The sequence below is a fragment of the Podarcis muralis genome, chromosome 6 (assembly GCF_964188315.1).
Source record: "Podarcis muralis chromosome 6, rPodMur119.hap1.1, whole genome shotgun sequence".
In the NCBI taxonomy this organism is placed as follows: Eukaryota; Metazoa; Chordata; class Lepidosauria; order Squamata; family Lacertidae; genus Podarcis; species Podarcis muralis.
In genome coordinates this window covers 28,879,407-28,906,857 of record NC_135660.1, presented here as the reverse complement: position 1 = coordinate 28,906,857, position 27,451 = coordinate 28,879,407, and the positions used below count along the sequence as shown (strand labels likewise).

The following is a 27,451-nucleotide window of genomic DNA, read 5'->3' as shown; positions in this document are numbered from 1 at the left end:
TTCATGTCAAAAGAAACCTCCCTGGGTGCTCCCATTGCAGTCATAAACCTCTTTGCCTGCAAAATGGGCTGTACTGGTGGTGTTGGAAATTGCAGGTGCCAGTCTTTTCTTTTTAAGGGTTTGATTATAAGTTCCTCACTCAAAATAAGACCTGGGTACAAGAAAATCTCTAAAGACAATGAGATGCCCCCTCTTATTTTTTACTTATTCTGTGTGGAAGCAAAATGAATGATTGGCAGGAAAGTAAGAGGGAAGAGAATAACATAATCCATGAGAATTATGTTTCGAAAAAGAAACTATAAATACACAAGCAGATAAATTTCCAAAATTCTGTAATTCAGAACTGTAATTCAGTAACTACAATGCAAGAGTACATGTAACTAAGCCCCATTAAATTCAGTGGGAGTAGACACAAGACTGCAATTCATTTTACAGTGAGTTGAAGTGTGCCTATGCTTATGGAAGTTAAAAGGAAACATCTCCTGAGATCATACTTCTGGGGGTTGGGTGGAACTATGGAGCAAGGCAAGAAATCCCACTCGCTGAGCATAATGGTTAAAATCACCATCCTAGGCTAGTCTACTCAGAAGTAAGTCCCACTAAGTTTATAAGATCAGGCTAGTGCAGTGGCTCATCTAGTCCAGCATCCTGTTCTCGCGGTGGCCAGTGGAGCTTCCTCCCAGGTATGGGTGATTGAAAGCACTGATTCGAATCTCACAGCCCTAACTCCAGTATCGGAAAATAATAGATTGATATACCTTATCACGTAGGATTGTAATGTGCGTGAAGTGCCCATAGCATGCGAACGTGCAACGCATGTATATACATGTACATGTACATATACTGCTTCTTGGGAGAAAAGCAATGACAAACCTAGACAGCATCTTGCCAACAAAGGTCCATATAGTTAAAGCTATGGTTTTCCCAATAGTGATGTATGGAAGTGAGAGCTGGACCATAAAGAAGGCTGATCGCCGAAGAATTGATGCTTTTGAATTATGGTGCTGGAGGAGACTCTTGAGAGTCCCATGGACTGCAAGAAGATCAAACCTATCAATTCTTAAGGAAATCAGCCCTGAGTGCTCACTGGAAGGACAGATCCTGAAGCTGAGGCTCCAATACTTTGGCCACCTCATGAGAAGAGAAGACTCCATGGAAAAGACCCTGATGTTGGGGAAGATGGAGGGCACAAGGAGAAGGGGACGACAGAGGATGAGATGGTTGGATGGTGTTCTTGAAGCTACCAGCATGAGTTTGATCAAACTGCGGGAGGCAGTGGAAGACAGGAGTGCCTGGCGTGCTCTGGTCCATGGGGTCATGAAGAGTCGGACACGACTAAACAACTGTATATCTATCTATCTATCTATCTATCTATCTATCTATCTATCTATCTATCTTACTTGGAAAGCAAGTGGGGCGGATCTACAAAACCTTAGCAGGATATTAAGCTCCTTTCCCCGAATATCTAGGTCTTCGCCGCCCACAGCCGCCAGTGTATCAAAAAACCTATCTGCAAATTCCGCAGCAAACTGAAGCTGAGCATCACGTATGAGCCAAATCCCCCACACTTATATAAGGGGCTGAGCTCTACTCTCTTACAGCACATGGGTCTCATCACCTAAACCACGCTGCATCGCCATGAGCAGCAGGGAATTGAATCCACAGTACGGTACTCGCTTCCCCCGAAGCAGCATCGTGACCACAGTAAAGATGGCCCCTGCACCTTCAGCCCCTGCCGGCTACCTTTTTTTTCCTCCCCACCCCTTTTCCCGTCACGTGAGGTGTCACGGCTCATTCTTTCCCCCGCCGGTTACGGCAACTCTGTGGGGCCAATCGGGGTCGGTTTTTTTTTTTTGTTTCGTTTCGTTGCTTCTGTTCCAGGGCTGTGTAGGCGAGGGGCTGCTTGGATGCCCTTTGGCTAACGGCCCCTGAGAGAGAGAGAGAGGAACCGAGACCAAAGCGGTCGGAGTGGATACCCGGGACCCAAGAAGCCGCCTCCCCGTTGGCCTCAGGGTGAGAACCGGAGAGAGTGCTGGTCTGGGCCTTCCCTTCCCCTCAGAAGGAGCCGGGGGGGGGGGCGCGGGAATGGGGAGGAAGCTGCGAAATTAGCACACACACCTCCTACCACCGACCAGATGCCCGAGTCCAACCGCCGTTGCGCCTGGTTCCCTCAGCATTGGCGGGAAGGGGGGGGGGTTATTCCCGCCCCATCTTTGAACCCTCTTCCTCATAAATAACGGTCCCTCAGCCCACACAGGTTCCTATCAAATCGTTGCCTCAGCCCGCCTCCCCTGCCGTTGCCGTTATTCCTCGCGTCTACCCCCGTCGCTGAGGCCTTTGTTACAGTCATGCCAAATCCCCCCTCCCCCCCCAAAATAACCATTAATCCCATTGGCTTACTGCGCTTTTCTCGGTTTTTGACCAGAGTCTCTCCCCCCCCCCCCCACGACCACCCTTCCCCCATAGCTGTCAACTTTCAGATTTGAAAATAAGGGATCAGCAGCCTCACCTGTCCCGGGGACAGTCTACGGGATATCTAACAATCCGGGATAGCAGCGGGGGAAAGGCGCTGGAATAAGGGAATTTCCTGCAAAAAAAGGGAAGGTTGACAACTATGCCTTTCCCCACCTCTCGGTTCAGTTATGGCTGTAATTTCTATTCTCAAGGGACCTTTACATGCTATATATTACGTGCTTTGTGCTGAAGGTTCTTGTCAAAGCACCCAGCTTGCCACGCTGAGGGAATGGGTGCTGAATTGGGTAGACCTCTGCTCCGATCCTGCCCTGGGCTCTCCTTAACTGTTACCACAGAGTTTGCCTTATGAACCTGTTACACTCCTTGCCCTCAGGCCGTTAAACATTGCAAACCATGTCTTTGGTGCGCCTTAAGAAGGGCCCTGCAGGATCAGGCCAAAGGCCCATCTCATCCAGCTTCTTCTTCTCAAAGGAGTCATCATGGGAAGCCCGTAAGCGGGATCGGTGCACCGCAGCACTTTCCCCATTTGCGGAATCCCAGCAACTGGTATTGCGAGCCGAGGGTCAGACACTCCTCTGTTGCCTGAAGATTTGGGTAACAACTTCTGGCAGTGCTTTTATGCCGAAAGCTGATTTCTGCATGTGCCAGCAGTTCCACTGGCTTTTCCCCAAACCGGTGTCCTCCAGATGCTGCCGATGTAGAGTGCTTCAACCTGACACACTCATCCACAGGTGCACAAGGCTTACAGGGATTAATGTTGGTTCTTTGGGCTTTCTTCAGTGGTTGAAGGGAATGGCCCTGGATTCTTGGCCTTTGCTATCAAAGTCGGACCACAGGTACCTCATCTATGCTGTCCTTTGTTCACATTTTATTCTACATCTTAAGATTCTCAGTAGGGGTTGAGCTTTTTTACAGAAGTGTGAACATGCTGACGTTCATGTCACAATTGTTCCCACTTTTCTGTATGGCAGCAAAATAATATCTCTTGCTACACTGCAACATATGCAGCGTGGTTAGTTGTATTCTGATTTCTAAACTCCCACCACATATACTTATTCACCCTTGTGAGATTTGTAATAAACCATATGCTTAAGTAGGCAGATTCCCTGTCTTGTTTTTGGATCTGCCTGCCATGTAGCCTAGGATAAAAGCAAGTGTTAGAAACCAAGTAGTCTCTGCTTTGTTGTAGTTATATTTAGATAGGCACAAACACAATCTATTTTTCTTTAGGATGGTTTAATTATTTTGTAAATTTAGCAACTGCCATCTGATTGCATATTTTGCTCCTTCAAGAGTACATCTGTTGAATTATAGTTCCATTCTTGTAAAAATCAGAACTGGGGACTTAAAAATTTGGCATTTACGAAGCCTCACAAGTTTAAGTATATCTGACATTTACTTACTGAGCTCACATTACGGAATAGATGGGTACAGATTAGATATGTCATAGGTAATAAATATTTAATTATGTAATATGCCTAATGCTGTTTTCTGTTCTTTTTTCCCCTCCCCCCCCCATTACAGCTTGAAAGCAGTTGTCATGCTGTCTTATGTACAAAAGTTCCACTGTTTAGGGATACTGTTACGTAAAGTGAACAGTGCTGCAGTGTAGTGATATTAAAACGTTGCAAGCAAACAACAAAATGAGCAAGCGATCAAGCAGTGACATTCCTGTAGGAAGGTTAGTGAAAGCTGTAGAGTTGAACTTGTGCTTGTAGAAGCAGATAGAAGATTGACTCTTGTAGGTATTTTTATCTCTGTTGATTGCAATATTTAAAAAACTGTTATCTAGCCTAATGTGTTCCCTTACTTGAGGGAAAGATAGGGCCTTGCCTCCTTTTCACAGAAATTTGGATAGTGAAAGAAACAATAGAAATGTATTCTTCAGTTTGCAGCATAGGTAAACATTTGGTAGTTAGAGCCTATACTTGCAAGCAGACAAGTGGAATTTTGGTGTTTTGTGGGGCTGCATCTCATTGGCCTCAGCCAACATGGGCAATGGTCTGGAAGTTGGAGTCCCACAACACCTGGAGGGCTCTGTGTTGGCTGTCTCTGCCTTAAATGTTAAGGAATCCTTAATATGAATCTATATTGGTGAATTTAAAATGCATACAGGTTGGAACTGTTAATTTTGTTTGAATGGCTTTGGGGAAGTCTCATTATTTGAGAATGGAGAATGCTGATACGGCCTGCGTTGTCTTCCATCAGAACACTGGGATCTTCAAAAGTATGCTTTGTTCTTGGCCAGTGGTGGCTAAGCTTTTTTGGCCCAAGGGCCACTTTCACCCTTGGCTGCCCTTCTGGGAGCCACATTCTAAAGTTGGGTATGGCCAAAAGAGTGTGGCCATTCCACAGTCTCCTGCACACTGTTCTCCCACACAGCAAAGGACACAGGCAGTCAGGCACATAGCCCCTTCTCCTTTACTTGTATGTGCATAGCAGTTAAGGAGGAGAGGTTAATCACCCCTGTTCTTGCCTGTTAGAAAGAGATGTCTTTAAAATAAATTGCCCAGAGCTAGGCACTCATTTGGAATAATTAGTACTATTTAATTTAGATGGTTGTAGATGCTTCATGAATCTTGAAGCAAGAATCTAAGGTGTGGGGTGAAGTTGGGGGAAGAGAGATACAGAACCCTCATTTTTTGAAATGTAGGTCAGAATGTGAGACTTGCTCACTTGCAGGCTCTCTTTGCACCCTGTATGCTTAATATTTGTGAAATTGGTCTCTTTACCTTCTGCCTCCAATATGGTTACCCTGGGTTGGCATAAATTGGCCACATTTGCACAAACAAATTTCTGTTTAATAAGGCTTTGATATCTTGGTGCAAAGATATGTAAAAGTTTCATGCACCCACATGCAGCTCCTGTGCTCTCACTTTGCTTTGCCCTTCACACACGAAGCTATGGTTAACTCTAGCTTCCTTTTGCATCTGAACTGGGAACTATGGTTAATGGCTTCCAAACAAGCCAAGATACGGAAGCCAACTTTAAACCTTGGTTTATATTATGGTTTGTTTGAAAGCCATTAATTAATTATGTTTATTAGCATTGCATCAAAACCAGAAGCTGTGGATAACTGGCTATGTGGCTTGTTTCTCTACTCACATGGAGCAAGCAGTAAAGCAGGTGTATGCAAATTTTAATTCCAATGTTAAATCATAGGGGGCATCTTATACACAATGGCTGTGCTGCACATCCACTGTTACATAGACTTAAAACACATTCTCTACCAACAGTGGAAGACTTCAATTTACTGTGGATCAAAACCCATGTTGTGTTTCTTTTTACTACTGAGGGGTAATTCAGGTTGTTTTATCTCATATTAGGATGAGCACGACAGCTTTCCCATCTCCGGCTGCCGAAATGGCAGAAATGAATCGAATTCAATATGAAATGGAGTATACTGAAGGGATCAATCAGAGAATGAGAGTTCCGGAAAAGCTCAAGGTTGCTCCACCAAATGCTGACCTTGAACACAGTGCTCATGAAGGGGGGATTCCAAATGCCAGTGTAACAATGCAGGTTCCAGAGCGGATTGTAGTGGCAGGTACGTTTGCCTTCAGGTGGACAGAAGTGATAAAGCAGCATGCTGTCAGACTTCACACCCATTCAATTTATTTTTACATATGAACTTGAGTGTGATTTGCTTAAGACCACCTAGTGAATTCATACTTCATATGGGATTTGAGCTTGATTTTACCCAGCTCCAGCAGTCTACCCATTGAGCCATTTTGAATAATTGGTTAGTAAAATGTTCTTGATCTTAATATTAACTTACAGGTAATAGTGAAGACATTCCACTCTCCAGGCCGCCAGATCTAGATCTTCTCCAGTCAACTCCATTCAAGTCTCTGTCACTGAAAACACCTCCCCGTGTTATTTCACTCAGTGAACGACCACTAGATTTCCTGGACTTAGAGCGAGCCCCTACTCAGACTCCTCAAAATGAAGAGGCTAGTATTCTTTATGCCTTTCATTTCATCATGTTTTGTTTCAATATTATATTTAATAAGTCAAAAGAGAAGTCAAATATTTATTGCTTTATACTCCATTTCAGATCAGTACTATAAAATAGGTTACTGCTTTGTAGAACACAGTATATTATTTTAATACTCCCTGTTGAAAGCAAAGATACCCCCAGAGCACTTTTTTATGTGGTGTTTACTTGGTTGTATTTTTGGTACCAGGCTGCTTAGACATAATTTGGGCTATCTTGATTGTTTTTATCTAACTTATAAGACTTAATGCCTTTTGGTCTTCAGGTTTTTATGATAATTTGGATTTGCATTTTAATCATTTGTATTTTATTATTGTGTAAACTGGCATAAGAATTTTAGTGGAAGGGCTGTATATGTTCTTGGACTACAGTTCCCATCTTTCCTGATGTTCTGTGCTTGCTGGGGCTGATGAGAGCTGGGAGTCCTACAATGTCTAGAGACCCAATGGTTCTCTATTTCTGTCTTAAACCAAACTTAATTTCAAAAGCTGTTGGTAAACTTAAATTATTTTTGACAAATTTTTCTCATTTTAAAAATGGGGGACATGCAAGAGAGGGGAGTCTTTGTTCTCCTTACTTTCCAAAATATCAGGAAAAATGTCACCATCCAGGAATACTGTTTTTATTCATTTTCTGCTTTACTAAAAATGAAAATGGTTCAGTTGTTGATATTAGGTAAAGCTGGATACTGATGCCATAGCAGTGGTGAAAGACGTATCCCTCCCCCCCGCTTTGTTTTACAGGTTCGCTCAGTTGGGAGACTGAAAAGAGAACGCTCCATGAGTGAAAACGCAAATCGTCAAAATGGTCAATTGATGAGAAATGAGTCAATGTGAGTAGAGGGGTTATTGGCGCATGCAACATTTGTAGAAAAAGCTTCTTCATGTGTTCCGTACCAGTTCATGCTTAGGATATGCCTTTCAACTGATTATCTTCTTTATAAAGAGAAGTTACTTAATCTTACACAGCTACAACTGACTTTCCAAATATTTTTTGTTCTTTTTGTTGGAATAATAACTAACTATTAATGAAGTAAATTTTGTGTGATTGTTCTCAAAACATTTTTTCAGCTGCATAAAACAGCATTTGCTAAATGTCTTCATATAGCAGCATTTGGTATCCCCCCCCCCCAGTATATATGTATATAGGGACGTGGGTGGCGCTGTGGGTTAAACCACAGAGCCTAGGACTTGCCGATCAGAAGGTCGATGGTTCGAATTCCCGTGACGGCATGAGCTCCTGTTGTTTGGTCCCAGCTCCTGCCCACCTAGCAGTTCGAAAGCACGTCAAAGTGCAAGTAGTTAAATAGGTACCGCTCCAGCAGGAAGGTAAATGGTGCTTCTGTGCGCTGCTCTGGTTCACCAGAAGCGGCTTAGTCATGCTGGCCACATGACCCGGAAGCTGTACGCCAGCTCCCTCGGCCTATAGAGCAAGATGAGCGCCGCAACCCCAGAGTCGGTCACGACTGGACCTAATGGTCAGGGGTCCCTTTACCTTTACTTTTAAAGTGTCACTAACCTAGTCTGGATCCAGAACTCTCTTTATAGGATAAAGAAAGTTTGTTTCTAAAATACATTTGTAGTGGATTTGTGTGAAGGGAAGTATTTCATATTGTTATTGGATCTACTTGAATCTTCTGCTGCCTGCATGCTTAGAATTAATTACATCGTCTTTGTTTATGCCATGCAAAGGACAGAGTGGGTCTTTATTACAAACTTATAAATGCTGATTCATTAAGACTATGGGGTGATCAGTATCTTTTAATTAAGATTCTTGTAGTGAGGTAAACACTTCATTTTGCTTCCAGCTATGAGCCTGAAGAAAGAAATCACTTTCCACTACTGTTTTCCTGCTTGTCCCCTGTTGGCAGGAGAGGAAAGTGGGGAGATGGAAACAGCTAGAACAACAACTCCTTGTCTCCTCTGTAGTTGAAGTTATATGCTATCACAAGGGTGACTGGGAGTTCAAGGTCTCACAGAAGGGTTTCTAGCTATCTGTAGGTCACTGTTGGAGCTGGTGTTGTGAGGCCTTTTTGTGAGGTTGGTGCTGTGATGACTCATTCAAAGGGTAAGTGGTCGTTGGATATAAACTATGTCCTCCAAGTGTCAAGCTAAGGTATATGACCTTTCCTGAATCTATCTGCAGCCATCGCAGTACTTTTGCCAATCCCACTTGCATTTGAAAAGGGTAGGATGATATTCTAGTGCTGCAGTGGTGAGTTTTACATGGACTGAATTAAGGGTGTTGCTTGATGTGGTATACTGATAGCATTGCCTTCTCAGTTCTGAGTTTCCAGGCTGTTGCCTCCAGTTTTCATTTTCAATTTGTTTCCTGTTTTTCCACAAAAAAAGAAATTGTTGCCAAAGAAGCTAACAGTGTATAAATAGTTATCCTTTCAAGTGCTGTTGTGCAGCATTTTGGCAAACACATGTTTTTCTTTCTTTTGGAGGGTGCATATGCATGTTAGTAGTTGGCACTGAGCGCCATGCATGGCAAGTGCAATTGCACAGGGTAGCTTCCACATTCTAGTATAGGAACTGTGACATGGCATTCTAGTATGTTTGTTGCAACAATGAGAAAATTCTGTGCCAAACCTTACCATGTCTAGAAGAGGAATTGGCTTGGTTCCTTTTCCTCATCTGCCTTCTTGGAACAATATATGTTGTCATTTCTGCACTTGCCATACAACTGTATGTAGTGGCTTTCCTGATAACCTTTTGAGCATACACAGATTCTCAAATGCTTTTGAGGACTAGTAATAACTAGGCACAAGAAGTGATAACCAGTAATGATGATTGCCTTAATGACCTTCCAATTATTTAGAAAGTTGCTCCCTCTTTAAGATATTAACAACTGTGATTAGTGGTAGCACAATCTTGAAACTGTCCTGAGAGTTAAAATGCCAAGGTACCAGTCACCCTTCACAGCTAAAGATGAAATGTAAGCTTGACCACTAATTATAACCATTCACTTTTAAATATGTCAAGTGTGTACTTAATGCATTGCCATCTAAGAGACTTGTCTATATTGTCTGATTTGATTTTTTAAAAATATTCTGTATGCTTGGTTCCACCTGTAATTAAGACACAAATTAACGGAATATGAAAATTTGTCATTCTTGTAATGAATTTGGAAGCATATTTTTGCTTAGTTTTTAACTATAAAATTTGAGAACAAATTTTAGGGATAAACAGTGGTTGCTGGAGAGGACAAGGTTGCATGTTTCTGGCATACTAATCCTACATGAGCGTAGTAGAGATATGTGTGTGCAAAATCCAACACATATCAGCTGAACCATGTGGTTGGTTTGTGGATTGACTGCACTGTTCAGACCTATGCACTTTGGGTTTTATGCATGCAAATTTTAGGCCAGTGCAAGGATATCAGGTGGGCCCAGAGGCCAGATAGGTACCATAATCAGGGTGGAAAAATATGACAATGCATAACTTCTATTTGCAAATATATTCTTTCTACATAAGTGGCTTAGCCAGTGTGTTTTTTTCTGGGGGTATGCATACCCCTAAACATTTTGTGAATCTAAGTTTGGCCTCATTGAGTGGCAGTATTTCAGTATGAATAGGAAAATGAGAGTACCCTTAAACATTTTTTTTAGAAAAAAGCACTGGTATAAGCAATATTATAAGTTCTATAAATACTGTAGGGAAATTGGCCTTCTTTAAGTTATTGTTCCTCTGTCTCTCCCTATTGATACTTAAAAGCTGAGGCTTCTTAGATCACTAACTTGATACAGGGAATAAAGGAAGGGGAGAGACATAGAATTTTTAATAAACCCTTCTTTTATTGTGCTAGTCTTGAAGCTTCTTGCTTCAACTTGCTAGAGAAAGTGACTGCATATCATAGCTAATGAGAAACTGTTGTCAGATTTTAAGCTGAATATGATTTTGTACATGTTCCTGAATTTCCCACAATTATTTATGGGTTTATATTACTTGCGATGTCATTATGAATGTTGTCTGTTATTTCCCCTTTGCCATTTTGTAAATAGTTTCACCCCCAAATTTGTAAATAAGAGTTTGATCCCTAATATACATTTTATCACACAACCTGGGGAAAGCTCACCAGAGTGCATTCTTTGCATGCAGAAGGTCCCATTTCAGCTCCTATCCTCTCAAGGTAGTGTTAGGAAAGATTCCAGTCTCGAATCCTGGACAGATGCTTCCAGGTGTAGACAATACTGAACTGAATGAAGTGATGGTTTGATTATTATATAAGTCTGTTGTATAGCTTTTTGAGTGTATCTTAGCTTTGACTTGGGTTTTTAGCACCACATTTCTCAGACATTATATACACAACCAGCCTTACACAGAGTCCCTGAAGACGGTTTTTGTGGCAATAAAAGCAGTAAATGTAGTTCATGAGCAGATGGTGGATGAATCAGTCAGGTTTTTTTCTTTCAATGAACCTATTTGTAGTCAAATCCTATACATTCTGAAGAAGTTCCATTGAATTCAATTGGCTCTCCACCTTGGTAAGGTTTAGAGCAGTGGTTTTCAACCAGAGTGCCGTGGCACCCTGGGATGCCTTGAATGATGGTCAGAGGTGCCCTTGGGCAACACTGGCCTCTGTCTCTTTCCCTTCTTCCTCTGATGCCCTCTCACGTCTCTGCCTCCCAAAGGCTTGCACAGCTGTTTTATTGCAGCAGCCCTGGCTATAGGCTCTGCGGGCAAATGGTGCCTCTGGGAGGCACCTCTCTTTGGGGTGGGGCAGGTCAAAGACCAGGGACCACAGCAGCAGCAGTCCAGAGAACTCCCAAGGAGAGGAGGTTGAGGGAACACTCCACAGGGGAGGGTGTTCGAAAAAGGGTGAGAGGCTGCCAGTTCTGCAGGCAAGGGGTCACATAACTGGGCTTCGGAGCCCCACAGGGGTGCCACAGAAAGAATGTAGTTGGTTAAGGGAGCCGTGAACTCAGAAAGGTTGAAAAGCTCTGGTGTAGAGGATTTCCTCTTCAGTCATAGAATCAGTCCCAGCAGCAGGTCTTGACCACCATAGTTGGTTTTCTGGTATGTGAAGATAGCAAAGAATAAAATAAATTTCAGCTTATATTAGCTGAAAAATATATTGTTAGGTATATTTCCTCTCAAGTGGATAAGTGAGCCAGTCATGAGAACGCTCTGCATCCCAGGCCACTCAGGTTAATCACAGCAAATCCCCCTTTTCTCTGTGTCAGGTTCAGTATGGCATCCTGATTCCCTAGTCATATTTTGTTTGTCTACTGTTCTGTCTAGGTTCTCAGAAGCCTAAGCCAGTTAAATCAGTTAGTCACATGGCCGTATTTTGGACAAATCACGTTTCATGGCCGACTCACTTATCAACCTGAGGTCCTATTCACAGTAAGAAACCCAATGTTCCATTTTAAGTAGTAAGCTTGCTGAGACAGGGACCTGTTCTCTCATTTTTTTAAATTTTTTTTGTAAAACACTAGGATCATAGAACAATATTAATTTGCAGCCTTGTGTTTGCTAGAATAGTTGTTTTTGGTTTACTTGCAGAACTTCATATCAAAAAATCTGCATTTTACTGTTGCCCAAGTAACAAGGTACAAGAGGTTTGCAGTTCTAATGAGACTTCCTTGAAAGCAAGTTCCACTGAAAACTCTTTGAGGTTTCGTTTTATTTAAATACATTCAGGATTGTGAGAATAGCTTTTCTTATTTGTTGGTTGTGCAAACATAAGTAATTATTGTCCATTTGAAGCACAACAGACATAGCCTCCCTGCAAGAATATAGGGTTGTGTGTGAGGATATAATTACAATATATAACCTATATATAGTCATTTTTAAAGGTGCATTGAGTGTATTCATCAGAGCTATTTCTATAGAATATATACGTACTGTACAGCAGGCTTGGCAGACTATTATATGGGGACACTACATGTGTATGGTTGGTTTTTTTTGAGGCCCAAACGTTTTTATTTCCAGGTTATCAGTACTGCTTTTTCTTTTCTCTTTCCACAAGCTCTGTATTTTTCTCTTTCTAACATTCAATAAGGATTTTTTAAAATTGTATTTTATATATAATTGTTTTGTTCTTAAACGGAGGATAGGCATGACTGCCTTTCAATCCCTTGATGGATTCCACAGAGTACCCTCTTAGTTCATCAGGTTCATTTCAAAATAATTATTTAAAATGTTGCTTGAAACAAAAGTGCTTGTTGGCTTGCACCCAGATTGTGTCATTAACTGATTATTCAGAAGGACTTAAAATGCTATACCCCTAATGCTTCTCTTCCTGCTCTTCGTAAGGCAGAGTTCAGACTAAACGGTAAAATCTTGATTAATGTAGTTAAACCTCAAAATTAAAGAACAATCTTAATGTGGAAAGGGAGAAATGTTTCTTTTTAAACAAAAACAAAAAAGGTCAATACTACAAGCTTTGAAGATTTTGCTTAGTACTTCTCTTGCCTCTTCATATGCGTAGTTTTCTGAAATCTTGTTGGGATCAATAGCTCTCTGAGAATTGACCTTTGAAAAATAAAAGTTTAATCAATATCCTGTTGAAGTGAATTGCAAAATTCCCATTTATATAGATGGTGCTGAATTGCACTTTCATTTGTCTTATAGACAATGAGTGCTTTTGATGCAATTTTTTTTGGTTAATCCTCAGCCTCTTGCTTTCATGATAAGTGCTAAAAGAAATTTTTGCTTATCGGAATATTTGGGATATAAGAAGCCTTAACCAGTGTTTTTGCTATCTTGCATGTTTCTTTTGTAGTCCTATATTTGCATGTTTTTCACATAGCCCTGTATTTGCAAAAAACAATCAAACTATTATGTTTATGTCACTCTTGTTTTATATAGGCTTCTGTTTTTCAGAACGTTTTCAACATACTCTCCTCCAGTCTCTGAGTAACTTGGATATATTTGAGGCTGTGATCTGCATTGTATGATTCTGGCATACAGTGAATCCAAATCTGTCTTTACTATCTGCTAAAGAGTGCTGTTGTGTCCTGTGTTTTTAATACAGACCTGCTTATTATCATGGCTCTGGTTTTTAGTATTCTTTGATCACAATGAATCAAAGCCATTATCCTTGATATTTTGCCTCATATAAAGGGTTCCAAGAGTCAGTTCACAAGATACCCACTAACATTTCCTTGATGTGGTTTTTAATCTGTTGATGGGGAAGGAAGAAGAAAAAATGGGGGTCAGCTTTTAATTTTTCAAAAAGGGTTGGTTGATGGATGATTTTTTTTCCTGTCTGAAAACCTGACACTAGTGTTTCTCTCTTCATTTGCTACACTTGCACAAACAGTGTGACACCATCACCTCAACAGGTTCGTGTCTGTCCACCCCAAATGTTCTCTGAAGATGGATCTAATCTTTACTCTGCTCGGGGCATATTGTCGCTTATCCAGTCTTCTACCCGTAGGGCTTACCAGCAAGTCTTGGATGTGCTGGATGAAAATCGCAGGTGATTGGCCATCACTGATTCTGCCCAGTTTACTGCTTTTCACTTCCCTTTCATTTCCTAGTTAATTGGTTTTGGTTTGCTTAAATTACATGAAATAAAATTAACTCTTTTTTTTTGCTTTTGCTATTTGCGAATGACATTTCCAAACTTCACATTTCATGGAGCTTAGTTGTCTTATTTCTTTGGTCAAGAGTGAAACAACTGAACAGTGACTTAAAATGTCAGTCTCACTCTCATTGGAAATCCAAGAACAGAAGGGCAACAGTGCTACAAACATAGCTGCATACTCTAGACAAAGTTGATTGTTTAAATCCTCTTGCTTTCAGTGGGAGAGTTTTTGTTCTTTTTGAACGCAACTGAGAGTTTGAAATGTTTTAAACACAAATCCCAAAATGGCCTTAATAAACTAAAAATTCAGGGTCCACTAATATTGAGGGGGAGCTAGATGAAAATGCTTCTTTTATTGACATTCATCTCAGCTGAGTCCTATCTGCAATTGCTCAGATTATTGTGATAAGAAAAACCTACATTGAAAGGCAAGTCATATACTAGCTCTGGACAGAAACTGGAAAAAAATCTTTTCTTAAGATCTGCTGCATGGGAGAGAGACTCTTTCAAAAAAATACAGAGTCTTTGTTTGTTGTCAATCCACCAGTTAATTGGAGGTGGCTGTGCAAATATTATTTTTATACAATTTAAGTTGTAAGACCTCATTTCATATGAGCCAGGTATTTATTCATTTTTTGTTTCCTTTTCACACCAAAAGAAGTGTTATTTTCTTATAAATTACATTTTTTTAACTTACTTGTGTCTGGACACTCTCTTGTTTGTGTAACTGTCTTATCAGACTAGAGATCAGAAGTCTGTTGGAGGAACCAAACCTAAACCTACTGCCTTAAAAGGCTAATAATTGATTCTGTATGTTCAAACTTCTATGGTAGTAATCCTGATATAAGAGTTTGTCAAGCTCCAGTACATGTATGAAGCACCACCTTATCATGGGCTGCTCACTGTCAGGAGGAATTTTGTTTGTTTTTTATTTAATATTTGTGTCCTGCTTTTCTGCTTTAAAAATCTTGCAAGTGGAAAACCTTACACAAAGTAAAACAGTAATTTGGCATGTACCAGAAAGATATGCACACATAGTGTCCCCAAATTTAAATAGAAAGTTTTAATATACTTATTTTCATTTTTATTGGGGGAGGGCAGAAGTTTTCACTTTTATCCCATCAGGGAGTTCTCAAATTTTATAAACTATTTGAGCAGGTTTTTTTCTTCATTTGGTATATTAATAGTAAGAACCTGAGTGTTATTGGAAACTCTCATTGCAGTTGTTGCCAATGTTCATTTTCAAAATCTAGGATAACATCCTCTTTTTCTTCAGTACTCAATACACCTTTTTGTCAGATGAAACTTTTCTAACCTGCATGTATGAATGTGAAATTTGGAAAATGCATCACTTGCATGGCTGCAAAATACTGTCTTTTTTAAAAAAAGCATTTCACACTATACTCTTTCTTTTATTGGCCTTGGTAGCATATTCTCACTGCTTAAAAGGTATGTTTTCTTTAAGTGTAAGTACAATACTTATTTCAGTGATTGAGTTTTGGCTTTGTTCTTCTTCCTAAAGCTTCTGGTTTTAGTTCTGTTTGGTTTTCTCTTTCAAAATATTTTTCTGGTTCCTTTTCCTACCAGTTTTGCATAACTATACCATGTTATACTATAATGAATTGAAATGTTGAGAATTTATCATTGCTATTAATACTATGGTAAAATAACTCTTCTCTGTTCCTCAATTCCCTGCCCCACCCCCACTCCCTCATTCCTAATATGGGAATGCCTTGGTAAATACCAACACTTAGAGTTAACTTGGTGTGGTTCAAACTATCCCATGTGAGCAAGGTGCTGTGCATGAAAAACATTTTATAACCTGGATACTTATGTTACACACAAGTATGTTATCATAGGGACATTGGTAAATATGCCCAAGAGTTAGTGAAAAAGTACTCATTGGACTGAACTATTCCTATTCATGTTGCCTATTATTTCTCTACCTTAGCTTGGATAATGAAAAGGGGTCAGATTGTCTCTCATTTTTAAGAATCCTTTATTTTAAGGATTTAAGTATACCACCTGCAGTTTATGAGTGTTTATGTTTTACAGGCTGTAGCACAAGAGAGGACCCCTTTAATACATCTTAGGTTCTACGTATTGGTTTGGATCCAGACTTAGTCATTCTTAGTCATGATTAATGTAAGTTTCCTTGGTTTCAGTCCGTGTATGACTGAACCTGAATCCAACCCATTGCATATTTTGTAAAATCTGGCTCCATTTAATACCTAAAATGAGCATCATGTTGGTGGTTTCTTGGCTCAGTGGTAAAGCATCTGCATACAGAAGGTTCCACGTTCAATATTCAGTATCTTCCAGCAGGACTGGGAGAGACCCTTGTCTGAAGCCTGGGAGATCTACTGCCAGCCAGTGTAGTACTGCGCTAGATTGACCAACGGTCTGAGTTGCATAAGGCAGCTTCCTATGTTCCTAGTTATCACGAGCACTTAAAATTAAATATTTATAGCCAAGTCTTGGTACTACTCTGACCAAATTTTTTTTTGTTAAACCACTAAACTAAAGTGTGTGAAATCTGAAGTCTTACAAGCATACTTCCACTGCAGCAATGAAATTCAGCTTCTGGTCCTCCTCCCTTCTGCTCTCCCTTACATGCCTCCCAAATGCTCTGGGTGATCTTCTGACTCTCTGGGGCACATTGGGGGGCTGCTGGGGGGCACTTGAACACACATGGTTGGAGAGAACTCATTAAAATTTCATTTTGTAAGCAAAGAAGTCCAAATCTGATAGTTTGTTGCTGAATGCATATTTTCTAATATAAGAAATTGCTACATTAAGGCTGCAGTCCTTAATAAGCCCATGGAATACAAATGAACGTTTGAGTATGTTTGCAAAGAATTGTGATCACAGAAGGATATATATGGCATTTTAAAGGCAGGTATAGAAAAACTAAAATCAAGCAGAAGTAGCCATCTAGTAGACGGCTAGTGATTATTTTCTTTCTATGCCTTATTTTCTTTAGAGAATAAATGCTGAATTTTGAACATGAAACCAAATCAGTTAAAGCATATATTAACCTGGGACAAACTTGAGCAGCTGCATAGGGGCTTAAAGTCATATTTGAATGTGCTACTTGAAGCATTCCTATTTGCTATGAGGTTGTGGTCATTAGTTTGTTAATGCAGAACAATATTATTCAGTCAATACGTCATTTCAAGATAAAATTTGGTCATAGCTTGGTTGTAGAGTGTAGCTTTCACATACCAAAGATTTCTGGTTCAGCTCCTAGCACATGGGTAAGGCAAACTAAGGCCTGGGGGCTGGATCCAGCCTAATCACCTTCTAAATCTGGCCCGTGGATGGTCCGGAAATCAGTGTGTTTTTACATGAGTAGAATGTGTCCGTTTATTTAAAATGCATCTCTGGGTTATTTGTGGGGCCTGTCTGGTGTTTTTACATGAGTAGAATGTGTGCTTTTATTTAAAATGCATCTCTGGGTTATTTGTAGGGCATAGGAATTCGTTCATTTCCCCCAAAAAATATAGTCCGGTCCCCCCAAGGTCTGAGGGACAGTGGACCGTCCCCCAGCTGAAAAAGTTTGCTGACCCCTTTTCCTAGCATCTCCAGTTAAACTTTTTTTGGTTGCTGCAATTATGCTTCGTCCCATATATTAGCAGCCAGTCAATAGTTATTGCAGACTAGTGCTTCTGGGGTGGGTTTAAAAAATAAATAAATCTCTGCGAAGAGTACTGTGTGAGAGATGATAGTATGATATGGAACCTTAGGGTGGAATTCAATGTTACACACTTCCAGTCATTCTATTTGTGCAAGCATTGCAGCTTGCCAGATAGAATGACCCCCCCTTTCCTCTCCCTGAGTACTGTTCTGGGGGTTCTCCTGACCTCCCCAGAGCTAATTTCAGGGGGAGGGGGGAAAGCCCCATTGTCCAAGTGAAAGTCCTTTCACTGAAACCTATCCCCAGTCTCTGATTTCTAAACCATTATGGCCATTTACACATGCATAATAATGATTAGAGGTTGCAGTTGGCAAGCAATGGTCATGCATATTTAGAATCTCCCTAAGTCTATAAAATATTAAACCTGGTAATGGAATGTCATCTATTTTTCCACTTATGTTGAGTATAATGCACTACAACTTACCCATGTTCTGATGTCATTATCTTGTCTTTCTCTGTACCCCACCTTTCTTTTCCACATCTGGCCATTGCTGGTAGACACTTGGTAACACTCAGTATAGGGAATTGAGACACAGGATGGACTGTGCCTCATGTTATGCAGAGAGTTGGAGGGAAGCTCTCAACGGGCCACCATTTCTTACAATGTGCAGTTCCAACTTAATAAGAATGAACTCTGGGCTCGTTCAGATAGCAGCACACTGTTGATGTATGATGTATACAGTTGCTGTATATTTGTACTGGAAGTGCAAAACCTTTAGTTGATCAGTAGCTGTGGTCTAAAAAAAGTCAGGTATGTAACAGGATTCTTCTGTTTTAACAGCAGATTGTACCCCTGGTCTTGTCATTTCCAACAGAACATGGGTATTTATGGCTTCTAGAGTGCCAATTTAAAAAGTATTCAAGTGAGTTGTGAACAGGATTTTTTGTTTATTCTCTCATTGTGGGAACATATTTTTCATCCCTCGTGATTGTAGAGAAATAGAGATGACAAGTTTCTTTGGAAAAACATAGACAATACAGGGGAATTAAGTAGAAATTGTGGTGATTGCAGAAATAACCTTTTCCATGGGTCAGCTCTCAACTCAGGGCAGTAAGTTACTGTACCCCTGTTGTTACAGTTGTTTTCCTTCCTCCTACATTTTTTTCTGAGTTCCAGTCATTTTGTCTATACAAATTATAGAAACACTCCATCTCTGACACAAAGCAAAATTATACAGCTCTATAAACATAAACTGTGTGAACAACACACATAAAAATAAACTGCAGCCATTCTGCCCCCAGAGTATATTTTTAAAAATGTGAGTCCCATTGAACAAAATGTGACTTATTTTAAGACTACATATTCAGCAGATCAGGCTGTAAGTATCTAAAACCAAGGACTGCTAGTTACTGGGCAAAATAATGTTTCTCTATGAGCTGGAAAGTAAATGTACATGCTGTTAAGTTAATAGTTGTAGATTATCACAATTTGAAACAACACACTGCAGATTGTTTGAGGCCATAGAATTGGAATGCAAGATAACCTATATGGACTCAGCGGATTATCCTGTTGAGAAACTAGTCCCCTAAGTAGTAGGAAGTGCACAAAAATAAATATCGTGCATGATTATAATCTATTTTGCAGATTCTTCCTCATTGATGTCTTTCTTTTAGGAAAACAGTTTTTTAACTCAAAATAGTCTTAATCCAGTTTTCAGGGGAAATGTGTAGGCTTAAAAACTGTTAAGAACAGAGCAGGGAGAGAAGAAGAAGTGGCAGTTTTGTTGCTTGAGTTCATCACACAACTTTAGGTATCGCCCAATAGTCTTACATAATATAGCATTTTTTTAAAAAAAACCACAAGTTATTAAATTGGGGAAAATAATTTTAGACCCTAGCAACTGTGTAATAAACAGCCACAGTGTTCTATTACGATTTATGGTCGCTTTAGGCCTCTTTTGACAAATCTCTAATTGTGGTTATGCACACTGGATTGTTGCATGGAAAACTTCAGTTTAACTTCTAACATGATTGCACCTTGACCATACTTTAGATGGGTGAAAATGATCTATATAGTTTTAAAACTATATAATCACATAAAATACCTGCATGGGCTACTTGTATGCTACTGCATCACCTTCAGGGTTCTTAAAGCCCTGAACAGCTTCAGTCAAGAATACTGTAAGGACCGCTTGAGCTCTCATATTCCAGCTCAGTTACTGAGATCACATGGAGAAGCATTGCATCCCATGTTCAGAAGCCTTGTGAGCAGTTGCATGCTGTGGAATACTCTTCCAGCAGTGATTTGGTAGTGTCCTTGCTGCTAATTTCCAGGTGTCTCTTGAAGGACTTTATATGTCTACAGGCCTTGTCAGTTGTTTAAACTTTCCAAAGTGAGCCAGTCATTTTTATGATTATTTTACATGGTATTTTATGTTTTTGTGTATTTTGTTGTACACCACCTAATTATTTTATATGAGAGAATAGTAGACCAGTATTTTAATAAACAAATAATGTGTAAGCGTTAGTTCCACCATTTCTTCACAAATTTTGTATCTGGAAAAGCTACAAGCAAATAGTTAAGTTCCCTTCGCACATTGGTAATTAGTATTTATAAAATGGAATATATTGAAAACATAAGCAGGGTTTATATTTGTAGTGTTTCAGTATAGCAGAAGAAAAATATTTAACAATTTTTATCTCTGGTTTTTTATTCTGCTTCTTTTCTCTGTCTTTCCTGTTTTCTTCTTCTGTCTTGTGTCTCCTATCTACAAAACTTGCCCTAGGCCAGTGTTACGTGGTGGGTCTGCTGCTGCCACTTCCTCTAATCCTCATCATGACGCCAGGTAAATTTGCACTTAGTTAGCCATTCTAGTCTATATTCAGCTTTCACAAAACCTGAGACTAGCTTGCTCCTGAACTTTACTTGAAAGTAAAACCCTCTGAGTTCAGCAGAGCTTGCTTCCTGCTATTAATTGATATCAATTTTTATCAAACAGGCTGTGATTATGTGTACTAATCTAACTTCTGGTTTCTATGTTAATTTTAAAACCCTTTCACTGACATTCTTTTGCATTGTACTATGCCTGCTGATTCTATGGATGAATCTTATAATAAAAGTATTTGATGCATTTCCCATTGATTTTAGCATTCAATATAAGACCCGAGTTCAGGTTGGAAATCTGTTTCAAAATAACTAAAAATCTGGTGAACACTCCAGCAAATTTTGTAGTACATAACTCATCACAGAATTAAAGAGAGAGAAAGGGTCAGATTCACCTGTCATCTGTCAACAGAAGGATGAAGCAAGCTTGTTTTCTCCTGCTCTGACTAGGAGCCAAACCAATGGCTTCAAGTTACAAGAAAGGAGATTCCAGCTAAATATCGAAGAAATTTCTAACAGTAAGAGCTGTTCAACAGTGGAACAGACTCCCGTGAGAGGTGGCAGACTCTCCTTCATTGGAGATTTTAAAGCAGAAGTTGGATGGATCTAGTTGAGGTTCTTGCATTGTAGGGGGTTGGACTAGATGGCCCTTGGGATCCCTTTCAGCTCTGCAATTCTATGATTCTATAAGCCCTGAACAAATACTTCTGCTTGAGCAATGGGTCTTCCCCCCCTTAATTGGCTCTGAGTGGATCAGGAGAACCCATGGAACAACAAATGGGGAGGGGGACAAGGGGAGGAATTCATTCTGACTGACAAGCTGAAATGCTTGCACAGACAGAATGATTGGAAGAGCATCATGTTGAATTCCACCCCAAGTAGTTTTTCAAATAGAAATTTAAAGTTAAATCAAAAAGTACTTGTTAAATAATGCCAATGGTTGTGCAGAATGCTTTCCTTCTCCCTCCTTTCCTATGTTCCTTTTACTAAGTCTACTTGGATCTCATTGTATACAACTAAAATATTACTCTCTTTATGCATTTAAAAAGTTTTGTTTTCTCCCTCTCCAGTCCCTGGTGTGGACATAGGACTGTAAAACTGTTTAACTTGTTTCACTATTGACAGAAATAGGAAAATTTGGACTTTGAAGAAACAGGTTTGGCAATATTTGGTTTTTAAAATATGCCCAATATGGTTTACAAAAGGAGAATGGAGCGCATTTAATATAAAAGTTTCCTGCTGGTTTACAGAAAGGAAATAATTTACAATCTCATTGTGTAAAGGATTATGCAGGGCTCCCCTGTGCATTTAGAGAACTGTATGTCTGAGTGTAATGAAACCCATAGCATATGAATCTAGTGCCCAAATATAACTTGAAGTTTTAAAGCTTTTTCATTTAGGAGTTCAGTGGAGAAAGAAAAAGAGAGAATAAAAGCTCGTGGTACCTAGGGCAGAACAAGTACTTTGCAAGAATAACCCCTGGAGGCAGGGGAACCTTTGTAAAGTAAAAAGGAGTTGTTTCATTTATCTTTCCTCATCTCCCTTTCCAGACCATCAGTGTGCCACAAACTGTTAGCATAAGTATATACTGAGATAGTAGGTCTAATATTTTTTAATGCCTATTGTAAAGGTTTTGAGTAACTTTTGTCTGCAGAACATCACAAGTCCTTCTGTAATTAAGGCTGCAGTCCTGTTTCCACTTTCCTGGAACTTTGTCCCATTGAACTCAGTTGGACCTAGATGTTTATAGGATTGCACTGTGAGGCATTCGTTGCACAGACTGTAAACTGATAGGCATTCAGAGATGATCTTTGTATGCATCTTTCTTAAGCCACAAGACTTAAAATACAAAAATAAAAAATAAAAAAATGGTGCTTGTGGGTTGCTGTAAAACTTGTTCAGTACTACAGAACCAAGTCCCAAATTTGAAATTATGTACTATAAAATAAAATAAAAACCCCCAAAATGCAATTGCTATGGAAAACAAGTGCTAGTACAATTATAACTATAATTATATAATAATAACTATATATTTGGATTTCTCTTTTGGGTTAGTGGTTAGTGTTAGATCAAAGGCTATTTATTTACTGTGCTTTTTCAGCTGTGAGAGCTAGAAATCTAGGTCAAGATTGAATGTTGCAAAATTGGGCATCCTAGTGCAACAAGGCTTCTCTTTCCTTTCTTCCTCAGGAACCCCTTAGGCGACCCCAAAATCTGATCCAGAAGGCTGAGAGACCCCCTGGAGCAGATTTTGAGGGTACAGTATATGGGGGACTAGAGGGGAGGAGAGAAACTGAAAGTCCTGTTGTACCTCGCACTTGGCCTGCCCCCTGGCTCCTGATCTAGTTCTTCCAACTCCGCCGGCAACTGCCTCAGAGATACTGCTGGCACCGGGGAAGGAACTGATGAGTGGGGAAGGTTCCTCCTCACTGGTGCCATGGAACCCCACAACTCACTGGACTATTTCCCCAAATCCTCCTCCTCACTCTCCCATTCCTCTGCCTGCACATCCCCTCTCCCCCCAACCCCTTCATCCTCCAACTCCTGCCAGTCTCTTGATATGAAGCAGTCTTTTAGATATTTGGGGTGTTTGGGGCTTTTAACACAAGCACCTTGAATTGGTCCTAGAAACAAACTGGCATTCAACGCAGCTGTACTAAAATAGAGGTTGTATGAGATCTAAATGGAACCCCAGCCAGTAATCTGACCACTGCGTTTTGGAGACATTTAGGTTTTTGAGTCATCTTCAAGGGCTGCTGCACATAGACTGTATTGCAGCAATGCAATCTGCAAATAACCAGAGCATGGAGTACTGTTCAGAAGGGGCCATAGTTGGTGGGCCAGCCAGAGGTGGGAAAAGGCACTCCTAGCCACCTGAGCTCCCAGTGGCAATGTTGAATCCAAGCGGACCCCAAAGCTGTGGACCTGCTCCTTCCAAGGGAGCGCAACCCCATACAGAACAGGCTGTCTTGCCACTTACTGGACATGAGAACACGGGACACATAATTCCTCTGCCATTTCAGGCTTCAGCTTCAATAAATTTGGGAAACTTGATTGAAACTCCTGAAATTTATCAGGGAGCCCAGAGCCGGTGATGTACTAGACATTATGAAAGGCACTTTATACATAAAAACTAACTGAGAATATTTGATCATGGCTCCGTCAGTACAGCATGAGATTCTTCATCTCAGGGGCATGGGTCTGAGCCCCACATTGATCAAAAGATTCTTGCTTTGCAGGGGGTTGGAATAGATGATCCTTGTGGTCCCTTCCAAATACAGTTCTACATTTAGATGGAAATTGCTAGAGAGAGAATTCAGCCAAGGTTATGTGTTTTTTTAAAGCAGCAAATCTGTGTATGTAGGAAAATAAGAACATAGTCAAACCTGTTCAAGAAAGCACTTTAAAATGGGTTGCCCCCCCTTTCATCTAAAGAACAGTTAATTGTATATTTTGAATGGAATTCAAATACGCCCAGATGTATACTATGGTCACCCCTATATGCACCTGAGAGGATCTACTTATTTCCTTTCCCATTTGTAGCCCCTCAACCTGCATTGCATACAACTATGGAAAGGCCTCTGAATTTCAGCAGTTGCTTTTCAGAGGGCACAGGGAGAATGGAGAAATTGAAATGACCCCATGTGTGCACAAAAGACCAGCCCATGTGCAGTTAAATGTGTGCCATTTGAGGCATATTTTTGTTTGTTTTTTTATCTCATAGATATACCCTTTCAAATATGGATACAACATTTGAGGGAACACCAGAAGATGTCACTGTTGTGGATGCTGTTTCTTTAAGACGACAGGTAATTAAAATGCTTCAACTATTATAGTGGAAGTTTGTATGCCTCTTTCCAGTTTAGTCAACGCAGAATGTAGTAAGATTAAGAATGTAAGTTCCGAGGGGGGGGAATTAAATTTGGAAGTCTGAATACCAGACCTTTTTCTGTGGCATGATGATACAATTTCTTTTCTTTGAATGTTAATATGTCTATGAATAAAGCTTTATGAATTCTCAACTCAGAAACATTATAATATTATATAGGAACTACTGTATTTTTCGCCCTATAAGACGCACTTTTCCCCCTCCAAAAATGAAGGTGAAATGTGTGTGCGTCCTATGGGGCGAATGCAGGCTTTCGCTGAAGCCTGGAGAGCGAGGGGGGTCGGTGCGCACCGACCCCTCTCGCTCTCCAGGCTTCAGGAAGCTATCCGCTAGCCGTGGGAGACCCAGCTCTCCCACGGCTAGCGGAGACCTTGCCAGCACCCAGAAGCTTGGGGCGCGCTGAGCTCCGCACGCCCCAAGCTTCGGGATTATCGCAGCGGTCCGCTAGCCCTGGGAGAGCCGCGCAAAGTCGCAAGGCTCTCCCAGGGCTAGCGGAGACCTTGCCAGCACCCAGAAGCTTGGGGCGCGCTGAGCTCCGCACGCCCCAAGCTTCGGGTTTAGCACAGTGCTCCGCTAGCCCCAGGGCTCCCGGGGCTAGCAGACCGCTAGCTCCCAGGGCTAGCAGAGACCTTGCAGGCACCCAGAAGCTTGGGGCTCCGCACGCCCCAAGCTTCGGGATTAGCGCAGAGCTCCGCTAGCCCTGGGAGAGCCGCGCAGCTCTCCCACGGCTAGCAGAGACCTTGCCGGCACCCAGAAGCTTGGGGCGCGCTGAGCTCTGCACGCCCCAAGCTTCAGGTTTAGCGCAGTGCTCCGCTAGCCCTGGGAGAGCCGCGCGGCTCTGCCACGGCTAGCGGAGACCTTGCCAGCACCCAGAAGCTTGGGGGCGCTGAGCTCCGCACGCCCCAAGCTTCGGGTTTAGCACAGTGCTCCGCTAGCCCTGGGAGAGCCATGCGGCTCTCCCACGGCTAGTGGAGGCCTTGCCGGCACCCAGAAGCTTGGGGCGCGCTGAGCTCCGCATGGCTCTCCCACGGCTAGCGGAGACTTTGCCAGCACCCAGAAGCTTGGGGGCGCTGAGCTCCGCACGCCCCAAGCTTCGGGTTTAGCACAGCGCACCTGGGGGGAAATAAAATTTTTTCCCCTTTATTTCTCCCCAAAAAAACTAGGTGCGTCCTATGGGCCGGTGCGTCCTATGGGGCGAAAAATATGGTAAATAGTGCATACATGATTGAAGGGAGAGGAATTGAGAAAGAAGAACCCACTTGGATGGAAAATATCCAGGGGTGAGGTGTGGCTGCCAGTCAATGTGTTTAAGGTTTAGTTTAATGGTAAACAAACAAACAAACAAACAAACAAACAAACAAACAAACAAACCATGCAGCAGAATGGAATCTGTTCTGTTTTGTATGTTCTGTATCTTATTTTTCTGTTAGGTTTCTATTCTCTTTTACTGGTTTTAAGCAGCTGAATTGATTTGCTTGCTTTCCATACTTGTTTTGGTTGTATTGTGATTTATTTATCCTATATTGATACATGGGCCTATTTGCATATCATAGTAAGTCATAAACCACGGCTTAGGGTGAATGAGTAAGGTGCTAGCGCATGCTGCTTAGATGCTCCTGTTTTTTTCTGTCCTAGCCGGATACCTATCAAAGTTGGCACACAGACTCTCCACCTCTAAAATGAGAGATCCAGCCCACACATTCTTTGCATTTAAAATGGATGAGATGTAGACTGGAAGGACAAAAATCAGAAATGGAAACTGAAATTTTCCATTGTGAATTTGCCAGAAGTAGGGATTTCTAAACCCAGCATTGATATAGGTATAAAGAGCCAGGGTTTTGAGGCTGCAATCCATGTGTGCGGCATCAATGTACAGAAATATTCTACTGTATTAACAAGAACTGCAGACTTCCATTACTAAGTCCCCCATGTGAGCAGACTTTTGGGGTGAGAAGTGATACAAATCTGAAGTACATGAACGAGAAAAGTCTTGAAATAATTAGTAAACTTATAGTAAGCACTAAAATTGAAAAGCATTTCCTTTCTTTTTCTTTTTTAGATAATTAAACTTAATCGTCGTCTACAACTTCTGGAAGAAGAAAACAAAGAGCGTGCTAAACGAGAAATGATCATGTACTCCATTACTGTAGCTTTCTGGCTACTAAATAGTTGGCTTTGGTTTCGGCGCTAGAAATGGTCACAGTACTTCAGAAGATTTGTCAGTGGAGAAACATATAGAGAATTTGCAAAGTCCTTTGTTTCATTCTCTGAATTGTATGGTGATTTAGGATCCATGCACTGGATATTTCTGACACAGTAAACAGCTGTAACATAACTTTACAATGTTAAAGGGATGCCTGGATGATTGTGTATATATTTTCAGAATTGTTGTATCATCCTATTATCTTCCTTTTGCATGACATGACATGTACATTTGCATTGAATTATTTGGAAAGGGAATTGCCTCCAGATATCAAAGGTATACTGCAGACAGTTCTCTCTTGTGTAGAAAGAAACAACTGGGTTTTGGAATTACCTGCAAAATGGCCTAACTTATGGTTTCTCATTGTTATTCCATAATTAAATGTCGCACCTTTATAGTTCACCTTATTGCACTTGTTTTATTTTAGCCAAATTTCAGGTAGCAGATTAAAAAGCATCCTGAGTATCTCTCATTCAAGCACATGTACATATTGACTAAAATACATTCTTTGCTAAAATAAGTCAGCAGATTATCCAGAGGTGTGTGTAAGATGTATTTGAGCTTTAATTTTGCAATGTTTTTTCTAAAAAAAAGATGGTTTTTAAGCAAATCTGTCCATGAGTGATCTTAAGATTATGGAACAAAGTACCAATGTAATGTATTTAATAAAAGTCAGCCCAAAGCAGTATTTAATTTCTTATTTTTCCAATTAACTGTACCTTTTGCCCTTTGGATGTGTGGAGCATACAAAGAAGCTTTTATATCTCTCAGTCTAGATCAATATACTGCATCTAAAATCACCACTCCCATTATTGATTGTATTTTTT

At 40.7% G+C, this 27,451-nt stretch overlaps 1 protein-coding gene across 7 annotated transcripts; it reads left to right on the top strand.

Moving 5' to 3' along the window:
- The first annotated feature begins 1,800 nt into the window (after nucleotides 1-1,800).
- MFF (mitochondrial fission factor) lies at nucleotides 1,801-27,312 on the top strand. Of its 7 annotated transcripts, none has more exons than XM_028731123.2 (10): nucleotides 1,801-2,013; nucleotides 3,256-3,311; nucleotides 4,000-4,156; nucleotides 5,802-6,022; nucleotides 6,256-6,428; nucleotides 7,216-7,304; nucleotides 13,745-13,903; nucleotides 20,435-20,494; nucleotides 24,257-24,341; nucleotides 26,481-27,312. In XM_028731123.2, exons 3-10 carry the CDS (start codon nucleotides 4,119-4,121, stop codon nucleotides 26,610-26,612), a joined length of 957 nt encoding a protein of 318 aa, XP_028586956.1. In that variant the 5' UTR covers nucleotides 1,801-2,013; nucleotides 3,256-3,311; nucleotides 4,000-4,118; the 3' UTR covers nucleotides 26,613-27,312. The 7 variants fall into 7 exon arrangements, with proteins under 7 accessions (XP_028586956.1, XP_028586955.1, XP_028586953.1 ...); XM_028731122.2 differs by having other exon boundaries at nucleotides 3,207-3,311; XM_028731120.2 differs by lacking the exon at nucleotides 3,256-3,311.
- Nucleotides 27,313-27,451: the final 139 nt, after the last annotated feature.

What these genes read in the sequence shown, in the direction of transcription:
- MFF (XM_028731120.2), top strand. Translation starts at nt 4,119, where the DNA reads ATGAGCAAGCGATCAAGCAGTGACATTCCTGTAGGAAG. An exon ending in AGAGCGGATTGTAGTGGCAG is followed by an intron (nt 6,023 to 6,255) that starts GTACGTTTGCCT and finishes ATTAACTTACAG; the next exon opens with GTAATAGTGAAGACATTCCA. An exon ending in CTGTTTCTTTAAGACGACAG is followed by an intron (nt 24,342 to 26,480) that starts GTAATTAAAATG and finishes TTTCTTTTTTAG; the next exon opens with ATAATTAAACTTAATCGTCG.